The following is a 12,087-nucleotide window of genomic DNA, read 5'->3' on the forward strand; positions in this document are numbered from 1 at the left end:
GAACATCTACATGTGACGTTTCACTTCCTTGATATTTTTGGCTAAAACTTCAAGTGAACGCCGATTGGATGAGACGCTTCTTAGTGTTTCCTGATCCTTGCTTGTCTTTTGGAAGAAATTTTCTGGATCACTCCAACAGTTGTATGCCCTCACTCTGCCCGAGGTGTTTGTATATAGGGCTTTTAGGATGTTAATAAACTTCTCAGACACACCCTTCTTCAATAGACAATCCCTGAGAACAATCCTGTCCAATGAATCGAAGGCAGCCCTGATGTCAAAAAACACTACGATTGTTGGCCTGTGATAAGTATGACGGTGTTCTAACATTTGACGGAGGGTGAAGTTATGATCGATACATCCTCGACCAGAACGAAAACCAGTCTGCTCCTCGCGAGTTAATCTTTCTCGGGTTTTGAAAAACCTACGAAGTATGACAGAAGCCAATAGTTTGGACGCAATCGGAAGTAGACTTATCACCCGATAGTTGTTACAGAAACGACGTGAACCCTTTTTAAGGATAGGGACAACTATTGAGTCATTCCATGACGTTGGAACACTCTCTAGTACCCTAGACCTTTGTAAACAACGTCGTCAGTTCCTTAGTCAGAAAGTCACCACCATCTTTAAAAAGGGTCGGAGGTAAGTCATCTAGGCCTGGTGATTTATAGCTCTTCAAGAGTTGGAGTTCCTTGAGGACTTCCGTTTCATTTAGTGGATCAGTCGTCATCACCGGCCATGGAGAGCAGGACAGTCTGATCGATGTTTACGGAGCAGCAGACCACATGAACTGCCCATCATCCAGGATGCTGATAAATGTTAGTGATTGGCACACCGTCATCCTCACAGATTGTTCCACTCACAATGAACTTGCTGCCAGTGGCTCGGATGAGTTGGAAGAGCTTCCGTCAGTTACCAGATGCAGCTGGTGCTTCCAGCCTATTAGCACGCTCCGATTACCAGGCTTCTCGGTCCTTATGCATGCTTTGCTCAATTTCATTGCTTAACAGCCTTCGTTTGTGGTCAAGCTCACGGTCATCCAGAGTAGGCCGACGGGCTTCGATGAGTTGTAAGAAGCCTGAAGAAACCCAGTGTTTAAAAGCGGGACGTTTCGCGAAGCCGCAAGCGGCTTTACTCGCTATTTTGATGGGGTCATGAAGTTGCAAACAATGCTCATCTATACTTTTCGGCGGTATGTGAGCTAGCCTTGAACCTAGCTCGGTTTGATGTTTAGTTGCAACAGAAGTTGCAACCAATTTACTGACATTAATCCGTTTAGGATGATGAATTTGTTGGCCGCTGAAGAGTAAGTTAAGATTAGCGCAAACAAGGACATTTTCAGGGTTCAGATAGGTACTCCAAAAGTAGTGGCAGTCTTGTACACAACCGCGCCAGCGGTAGCTGATCGCGATGTGATCAATCTGAGTCCAGACTTGAGATGCAGAGGGAGGGCGCCAGGTGGCAAGTCGGCGATGATTGTGCCAGGAGTCAGTGATCACCAGAAACAGGTTATGATCTACGCACAGTTGCAGTAGACGGTCTCCGTTATCTGACCTGCAATCAACAAGTCCCCATCGGCCACTTAAACGATTATCTTCTGTGCCTAGACGCCCGACCTGAGCATTTAAGTCTCCGGCTAGTACTACAATATCTGTCGAACGCACTTTCTGGAGAAGATTAGTTAACTGGTTGTAGAATTCATCCTTGATTTCATCCGGGCTGCAATCTGTCGAGGTATATGTGGAGATGAAGAAACGACATCGTTTCTCACGCCGATTTCTTCTCACTTTGATGGAACTTTCTAATCTGACAGCACATAACTGACTGTTAATGGGGATCCAGTCGATTAGTGCTGCCTCATCTCTAGCGTTTAGTGCGACATTTAACGCCAGCAAGACCAGACGAAGATGCCAAGTTGTCCCCGGATAAACGTACGTAAAACAAGCCTTTTGAAACGACAGATGGAGAGCGAATTTGTAGTACTTCATTAGAGTATCGAATATGGGTCTCGGATAGACAACAGACGTCGATATTAAGACTTTCCAAATACACAGCTAGCCCTATCTGTTTTCCGACCTGCATAAGTGTGCGAACGTTGAAGGCAGCAAGTTTGAATGGTGCACGTGGTTTCAGAAAAACTGCTTCAGTATTCGTATTTGGTGTTAGCATTCAATTTTCAACCAGTCAGTGACTCGAGAACGTTTAGATAGAACTGAGTTTCCATTATAGGTGAGCTGCTGTATAAGTGGAAAAATAAGGATTCATAAAGTGGGAATAAAAGAGAGCGAATAAATGACATAATAATAATAATAATAATAATAATAATAATAATAATAATAATAATAATAATAATAATAATAATAATAATAATAATGTGAATTGTTTGACTGTTAATCGGGGAGTGAATAGAATTTTCATTAAACATCGTCATTTTCATTCTATCTGTGTGTGGGCTGTGATACTGCCCGGGTGCCCAGGCCGAAACAGGTGGTTCTCTTAGGGGGCCACACTCGAAGCCTTCGACCTACAGGTCTTATCCACAAGTTAGTGGAACATCGTGAGGATATGCATTCCATGGTAGCCGGTGACCAACGGTTGGTTCATACGCCATTTGTTCCCGCAGGATACTTGAGCCCATGTGCACCACTGGTTTGGGATCCGGTTCAAGCACCTGGCATTCGCCTTTCTTCCTCTCATTTTCGTAAATAACAGTAATGCCACGAGAACGCAGTAGGTAGGAATTCCCTGGCAGTCTGCATACGCGTGGCCGTGTGAGAGCATTTTAAGAGGGAGGGAGGGCCTACCCCCGCTCTCGGCCATACCAGGGCATTTGGGTGCTAATAAAATATGGTTCCATACTTTGCCTCACCTGATGTTTAAATAACCAAAAATTGAGAATATTTATTGCTTAGACGATGGCCTGTAAATGGATTTTTTTCTTTTTCCTTATTTTCATAAAATAATTTAATAGGATACACTATATTATATATATTTTTAAGAACAATAGAGAGAAAGCGCGATATAGCTGATTATACGAATGTGGAGGTTGTTGAGCTACTTATTGATATCAATAGTTAATTAGTATATAAGGAGCTGATTTCAATAAGGGAGCTTTTAATACATGGAGATTATTAGGGAACGCATATGGTTGATTTTGTATAAATCACCTGATTTCGTGCCAATTCCTAGTTTAAGCAAAAAAAAATATTGCTACATCATAGTTGTTTTATTTGAAACTGAATTAATCCTTCAACATAAATATTTTGAGCTATTGGAGAAACGTAGTATCCTATTAATCTTCATTGAATGACTGATTTGGTAAAATATTATTTAACCGGACAGAAAAATATGAAACAGAGAAAAATCAGTGGAAAATATATTTTAACGACGTTAATAGTCCAATATGTATAGTATCAGGATATATAAAAGATCCACAAATAAAATGAATACACTTCCAAATCATCAGAATATATTGTACAGCTACTTGCTTTCTGATATTATATTTAAAAAGGCAATGAAAACTCCATAATGAAAATACCACTTTCATAAAATAAAATAGTACTTTAACACATTTTTTCGACTAATAAATCTCCCTAATTTTTTAATAGAGTTTCTAATTGAATATTGAAGACTCAAAATATTGACTATTAACGCATAAATTAAATTTAGTTATTGTTTATGAGTTAAATGATATGAGATGATGATATTTGAATTGAAATGTTTTGTTCGCATTTGAATATCTTATTTGCATTGTCATTTTATACACTTTAATAGTCACAAATGATTGATCACCGGGTGGCGATCAATGTCATGCGTGTCTAGTCCTTATTAGTGCAGATCGAATGCAATCCTGGACCCGGGTTTCCTGTCGACTACCTCCGACCACCATCTAATCTCAATATATAGTGCCCGCAGTGTTGAGTCACCTAGACTGGTGGCCACATTGCAACATGATCGATAGCATTCGATCTGCACTAATAAGGACTAGACACGCATGACATTGATCGCCACCCAGTGATCAATCAATTGTGATTACATCTCACTCCTACAGGAGGTCGGTCGTGGCTCGGATACCTCAGAGGTAACGTCTCTGACTGTGAAGATGGGTGACACGAGATCGAATCTGCCAGGGAGCACCAGTTTCCTCAAGATTATAGGTACATCTTGCTGACGAGTGCCAAGTAGCACGAAACTCGGGTCCAGGGTTTCCTGTCGACTACCTCCAACCACCATCTAACACTTTAATAGTTAATTGAGCATTTTAATCTTGAGATATAGCTATCGAGAGAATTGATAAATATACAGACACATGCATAAAAGTCACCAATTGATTCAACTCCATAATTATTTTGATATTGTAAATGATTATCCCTGTACATTAATTATCAACCGCTTGGAAATTTACATAGTTGAAAAGAAAAATGATGAATTTTGCAACACCATGGAATCTCATTTATAAATAATATTTTTAAATAATGAATAATAAAGTTTGGAACTAATTCAAAAATCGAGATATGGAAGTACATAGCGGAAACAGAGAAGTCAGATGTTTAACTTTTTATACAAACTATTGAAGGTCAACATTTAATAGTACAAGAGTACAAAATCTATCTTAACATATTTCGGACATTGTATTTAGCACAATCAATGTTCGAAATTTGAATTCAGCAAGAGTAATGAACGTAGCCCAATAATTTGAATTTCTTTATTTCGTAGTGTCTCATTGGCCACTTACAACTTAGAATAGTAGTATCAGTTATTTGAGAACAATGTCAGTGTCGCTTCCCTTATTAAATATATGAAGGAAAATCGCGCTTTTAAATCGTGCGACGAAATAACTAGATTGAGGCAACCCACACAGGATGCGAACGTGCCAAATAAGGCTGATCAAGATTCAGTCCAGAATATTAACAAAGAGTCAATTCAAAATTTTACTAATTAAATTCATACCTGTTGCACTAGATGGTGACTAGCGGGACTCAGTATTTACTTACGCCTGCTACTCCTCATGGAGTAGCATAGGCCACCCACCAGCATTCACCTAGGCTATCCTTTCCAGTTGTTTCCAGTAGCTATTCATTCGTTGGATATCTGTTAACAATTCTCGGCACAGTGTGTCATTCGGTCTTCCTCTTGCTTGCCTTGTGATTCAATTTGATGATTTCCTCACTGTATAGCTTATCCACTTCCAGCGTCCTGGTTTGTTCTCTTCCACAGCAGTCTGTTTGCTGATCGTATCCGGTCAACGTACATTCAGTATTTTACGTAGCCAACTGTTTATAAATACTTTTACCTTTTTGATGATGGTTGCAGTAGTTCTCCCTTTTTCAGCTTCGCACATTAGGACTTCTTGACGTTCGTATTGAAGATTCTGACTTTGTTATTGGTTGACAGTTGTTTTGAGTTCCATATTCTCTTTAACTGTAGGAATGCTGTCTTTGCTTTGTCACTCCTCGCCTTTACTTCTAAATCATATTCTCTTTGTTCATCGATGATGCTTCCCAGGTACGTGAAAGATTTCACATCTTACAGAGCCTCTCCATCAAGTATGATTGAGTTGGTGTTCTCCGTGTTGTGGTTGAAAATTTTGCTTTTTCCCTTGTGTATGTTGAGGCTTACTAATGCACAGGCTACTACTGCACCGTTTGTCGTGACCTGCATTCGTTGATGTGTATGGAATAGACGGTTCAGATGATCTGTGAAGTCCAAATCGTCTAGTGGTATCCATCTTATCCATTATATTCCGTGCTTCACCTCAGATGTGGAGGTCTTCATATCTCAAGTGACCACCCGAAGACAGAGAAAGGGGGGGATAAGTTCTCTTGTCTGACTCCAGTCGTCACCCTGAATGCATTTACCAGCTGCTCTCCATGCACAACTTTGTACTATATTCCATCGGATGAATTCCGTATAACATATACATACATATATATTATTGGATGGTAATTTGTAAAACCTAAATATTTGTTTTACTAAATAAGAAAAATTAATGAATATTTTGACAGATCGATCAAAACACGTGAATTCACAAATATCCCAAAAAATATTTTTAAAATATAGTTCATTGTGAAATGAATTGTTTGAAATAAACACAAAATACACTATTTATGCACTAACTTAGGAATTAACTCCCCTTACTTGGTTATACCTTCTACTGTTTCTATTATGAAGAAGTAATGAGTGAGATTTCTGTTGTCTTTATGTTTTTAGGACGTTAGTTTTAACATGCAAATTTCAATCATTTGTTCAGCTTTTTTTCTAATTTTACATATAACAGAACAAGAGGCTGATTAGCTTAGAAGGATTTTAATGTTGTTGGATCTTCTGATCGTGAAGCTTCTAGTGTATAACTAAGCAACATAATCATCAATAAGTGAAATATTAGAATTTCCCTAAAAGTGACTAGCAGTTTTTTCAGCATTGAATTTCATTGATAACAACAAGTAAAATCTCAAGTCGGTCGAAACTATTAGTCATTGTTAGAGGGATGAGTTGAATAGTTCATTTCAATTTTGAATATCATTTGAAGAATACCTTAGATCTATCAGAATAACAGCTTTCTTTTATTTCAACATTAACAAGTTTTATTCTTAAAATAACTGAATTTGCAATAAGCAGTATCATTGAATACTGAAATATAACGATATTATTAACATGATACAATTGTCTATTTATAAACTAAGTCACTTATCTAATCTCTTTTATTCCCACTTTGTGTATTCTTATTTTTTAACTCATACAGAAGCTCGCCTATGTTGGAAACTCGGTTCTATCTAAACGTTCTCGAGTCACTGACTGGTTGAATATTGAATGCTAACACCAAATACGAATACTGAAGCAGTTTTTCTGAAACCACGTGCACCATTCAAACTTGCTACCTTCAACGTTCGCACACTAATGCAAATCGAAAAACAGATAGAGTTAACTACGTCTTTATAAAGTCTTAATATCGACGTATTCGTACTAACCGGAGACTTGAATGCTCAGGTCGGGCGTCTAGGCACAGAAGATAATCGTTTAAGTGGCCGATGGGGACTTGTTGATTGCAGGTCAGATAACGGAGACCGTCTACTGCAACTGTGCGTAGATCATAACCTGTTTCTGGTGATCACTGACTCCTGGCACAATCATCGCCGACTTGCCACCTGGCGCCCTCCCTCTGCATCTCAAGTCTGGACTCAGATTGATCACATCGCGATCAGCTACCGCTGGCGCGGTTGTGTACAAGACTGCCACTACTTTTGGAGTACCTATCTGAACCCTGAAAATGTCCTTGTTTGCGCTAATCTTAACTTACTCTTCAGCGGCCAACAAATTCATCATCCTAAACGGATTAATGTCAGTAAATTGGTTGCAACTTCTGTTGCAACTAAACATCAAACCGAGCTAGGTTCAAGGCTAGCTCACATACCGCCGAAAAGTATAGATGAGCATTGTTTGCAACTTCATGACCCCATCAAAATAGCGAGTAAAGCCGCTTGCGGCTTCGCGAAACGTCCCGCTTTTAAACACTGGGTTTCTTCAGGCTTCTTACAACTCATCGAAGCCCGTCGGCCTACTCTGGATGACCGTGAGCTTGACCACAAACGAAGGCTGTTAAGCAATGAAATTGAGCAAAGCATGCATAAGGACCGAGAAGCCTGGTAATCGGAGCGTGCTAATAGGCTGGAAGCACCAGCTGCATCTGGTAACTGACGGAAGCTCTTCCAACTCATCCGAGCCACTGGCAGCAAGTTCATTGTGAGTGGAACAATCTGTGAGGATGACGGTGTGCCAATCACTAACATTTATCAGCATCCTGGATGATGGGCAGTTCATGTGGTCTGCTGCTCCGTAAACATCGATCAGACTGTCCTGCTCTCCATGGCCGGTGATGACGACTGATCCACTAAATGAAACGGAAGTCCTCAAGGAACTCCAACTCTTGAAGAGCTATAAATCACCAGGCCTAGATGACTTACCTCCGACCCTTTTTAAAGATGGTGGTGACTTTCTGACTAAGGAACTGACGACGTTGTTTACAAAGGTCTAGGGTACTAGAGAGTGTTCCAACGTCATGGAATGACTCAATAGTTGTCCCTATCCTTAAAAAGGGTTCACGTCGTTTCTGTAACAACTATCGGGTGATAAGTCTACTTCCGATTGCGTCCAAACTATTGGCTTCTGTCATACTTCGTAGGTTTTTCAAAACCCGAGAAAGATTAACTCGCGAGGAGCAGACTGGTTTTCGTTCTGGTCGAGGATGTATCGATCATAACTTCACCCTCCGTCAAATGTTAGAACACCGTCATACTTATCACAGGCCAACAATCGTAGTGTTTTTTGACATCAGGGCTGCCTTCGATTCATTGGACAGGATTGTTCTCAGGGATTGTCTATTGAAGAAGGGTGTGTCTGAGAAGTTTATTAACATCCTAAAAGCCCTATATACAAACACCTCGGGCAGAGTGAGGGCATACAACTGTTGGAGTGATCCAGAAAATTTCTTCCAAAAGACAAGCAAGGATCAGGAAACACTAAGAAGCGTCTCATCCAATCGGCGTTCACTTGAAGTTTTAGCCAAAAATATCAAGGAAGTGAAACGTCACATGTAGATGTTCTGATTGGCTGATTGTTATACTGCTACTATGTTTAGTAGCATTGCAGAATCTTCGAGCAACCCAAGGATATTTAAAAATAATATAAAAACCCTATATTTTCTGTGTTAAAATGAACCTTGGAGTAAAGTACGCCTCGCATATTTTGCGTCTTCTCTCTCGTTGTTCAGGTCGCTGTATAGTTCTAGCTTGGGGTGACAGAATAGCTTAGGAAACGAATATAGCTTTCAATTTGCAAGACTTATCAACAACCACCTCTCTCCATTGTTCTATTCAATCAGTGGGGTTAGACAGGGTTGCCCAATCTTACCACTCCTCTTCAACTTCACCATCGATAACATTCTGGAAACAGCTCTGAAAGACGTAAGTAATGGCGATGTGGACCTGCTGCCTGGAGAAATGCTTCTCAACCTTGAGTATGCGGATGATACTGTCTTACTGTGCGATAATGCCCAAGCCATGCAACCCACACTAAATCACTTGGCAATCAGTGTCCGTAGGTACGGTATGTGCTTTGCACCTTCCAAGTGCAAATCACTTCTACAAGACTGGCAGGATTCTAATCTTATACTCACCCTGGGTGGTGAGCAGATTGAAGTAGTCGAGAAGTTCGTGTATCTAGGTGGTAGCTGCATAAGTGCTGATGGTGGCGTGAGTGATGAGATCGATGCACGTATAGTGAAAGTCGAAGGGGCTTATGCAAATCTGGGACATCTTTGGCGCCTTCGTGATGTCAGTCTGGCAGTAAAAGTTCGGATCTAGAACGCGTCGATGAGAGCAGGTCTTCTCTACGCTTGTGAAACATGGCCTCTCCGAGTTGAGGATGTTAGACGACTCTCTGTGTTTGATCACCGCTGTCTCCGAAAGATTGCTGACATCCAGTGGGAACACCATGTTAGTAATGCAGAGGTTTGGTATCGTGTGTTCGGGCACAGAGACGATAATCCAATGGGTGTCACCATCTTGAAACATCGGCTTTGGTGGCTTGGACATGTTCTACGAATGTCCTCCCAGAGAAGTCCACGTCGTGCATTATTTGCCGATTCTGGGACTGGTTGGAAGAAGCGGAGAGGTGGTTATTGTATGACATGGTGTCGTGGTATGCAAGAAAGCTGCAAAGGGTTGGCTTGTGTAGGTCTTTCTAGACTCCTTGGTTGGAGTCCTAGAGATGGTGCAACAGTGGCTAGAGACGTTATCAGATATGGCTCAGAATAGAAGCCAGTGGCGATCCTGATGTAACCTTTTACATTTCTCATAAAAAGTGGTTGTATCTTAACTGAAAGATTTCTTCTGGTTGTACCTTTCCGTTTGCCTTATTATTATTACACTACCTTACACTAATCTGTGTTCGTTATTGTTCCTCATCTTCTCATTCTTTTTCTCTTCCCATTCCCATATTTTTGTGTGGTGCATACACATCTGGTGCCCTCTTGTACTAATATTTATATGTTCAAATAAATAAATAAATAATAAACCATATTTTATTGGCTAAATGATGTTAGAAATGAATCTTAATTCAATTGTTTGTAGTGTATCTTTAATGGATAATGCAGTATTATGATATATCTCATTTGAGAAGAATTCTGAGAACATCATATATATTTACATGTTTTGCAAGTTATGAATTTTATAACCAGTTAAAAAAAACTACGATTACAATTTTTTACAGAATACATGGATTTGTATAGAGAAAAAATTTCATGGAACTCCACCCGAAGTCCCTCCGGAGGCCACTGCCGGTCCCAAGCCCGGATAAAGGAGGAGAGTTGGGCATGGGTTTAGCGACCCCATCCCGTAGAAAACTAACTCGCTAAAAAGTGCTAACCAGAAAAAATTATTCAAACCTTTTAAACTCTGCCCTGGGAGTCAGAAGATCTTCATTTTAAAAAGTTTTGACGCCTCATGATGAAAGCCGAGTTCCTTCGGAAGTCACGAGGCCGATGCCCCTTCTGACAACCAGAGCAACCATTTATTTAGGTACATGGAATACTCGTACAATGTGGGACACCGGGAGAGTCTTCCAAATTTCTGCAGAAATAAGGAGATACAACCTGGAGGTGCTTGGGATCAGTGAAACACACTGGACGCAAGTTGGACAACAACGACCAGCTTCAGGAGAGCTTCTGCTATACTCCGGCCATGATGAAGGAAATGCCCCCCACACACAAGGAGTTGCATTGATGCTGTCCAAACGAGCACAAAATGCACTTATGGGATGGGAATCTCATGGACCAAGGATCATCAAAGCCTCCTTCAAAACAAAGAAAGAGGGCATTTCAATGAACATCATCCAATGCTATGCGCCTACCAACGACTACAATGAAGAAGCTAAAGATCAATTCTATGATAGGCTGCAGTCAAGCATCGAGAAGTGCCCAATAAAGGACCTGACCATTCTGATGGAAGATTTCAACGCCAAGGTTGGAACGGACAACACTGGATATGAAGACACTATGGGACGACACGGACTGGGAGAAAGGAACGAAAATGGTGAGAGATTTGCAAACCTACGTGCCTTCAATAAGCTGGTCATAGGCGGCACCATATTCCCACATAAACGCATACACAAAAACACATGGACTTCACCGGATCACTCTGCACAAAACCAAATCGACCATATCTGCATCAACAAAAAGTAAGACGTGAGAACCAAGAGAGGAGCTGATATAGCATCAGATCATCACTTACTGGTCGCCAAGATGAAATTGAAACTCAAGAAGCACTGGACAACGGGGCAGACAGTATCACAAAAGTTCAATACGGCCTTTCTCCAGGATACTAACAAACTCAACAAATTCAAGATAGTCCTCAGCAACAAGTTCCAGGCCTTTCATGATCTACTCAATGGAGAAGGAACTACTGTGGAGAGCAACTGGAAGGGGATCAAAGAGGCAATCACTTCAACATGTCATGAGGTCCTGGGTCACAAGAAGCACCACCACAAGGAATGGATCACTGTTGATACACTGGATAAGATTCAAGAAAGAAGAAACAAGAAGGCAGCAATCAATACCAGCCTAACAAGAGCAGAAAAAGCCAAGGCACAAGCTGAATACACGGGAATAAACAAACAAGTGAAGAGGAGCATCAGAACCGACAAACGTAAATATGTGGAAGATTTAGCAACGACGGCGGAAAAGGCTGAAGAGAAGGAAACATGAGACAATTGTATGACACTACAAAGAAACTCTCTGGAAATCGCCGCAAACCAGAACGACCAGTGAAAAGCAAGGAAGGCAAGGTAATCACCAACATTGAAGAGCAACAAAACAGGTGGGTAGAACACTTCAAAGAACTCTTGAATCGACCAGCTCCACTGAACCCACCCAACATCGAAGCAGCACCCACGGACCTCCCAATCAATGTTGGCCCACCAACAATTGAAGAAATCAGCATGGCTATCAGACAAATCAAGAGTGGCAAAGCAGCAGGACCGGACAACATCCCAGCAGAGGCACTAAAGGCAGATGTAGCGGCAGCTGCAAGGATACTC

At 41.0% G+C, this 12,087-nt stretch overlaps 1 protein-coding gene across 1 annotated transcript; it reads left to right on the forward strand.

Moving 5' to 3' along the window:
* The first annotated feature begins 10,122 nt into the window (after positions 1–10,122).
* On the forward strand, positions 10,123–11,812 carry CFDP2_2 (Craniofacial development protein 2). The gene has a single exon (XM_051208004.1). It carries the CDS (start codon positions 10,535–10,537, stop codon positions 11,231–11,233), a length of 699 nt encoding a protein of 232 aa, XP_051069428.1. The 5' UTR covers positions 10,123–10,534; the 3' UTR covers positions 11,234–11,812.
* The last annotated feature ends 275 nt before the right edge of the window (positions 11,813–12,087 follow it).

Source organism: Schistosoma haematobium, chromosome 3, assembly GCF_000699445.3.
Source record: "Schistosoma haematobium chromosome 3, whole genome shotgun sequence".
NCBI classification, from domain to species: Eukaryota; Metazoa; Platyhelminthes; class Trematoda; order Strigeidida; family Schistosomatidae; genus Schistosoma; species Schistosoma haematobium.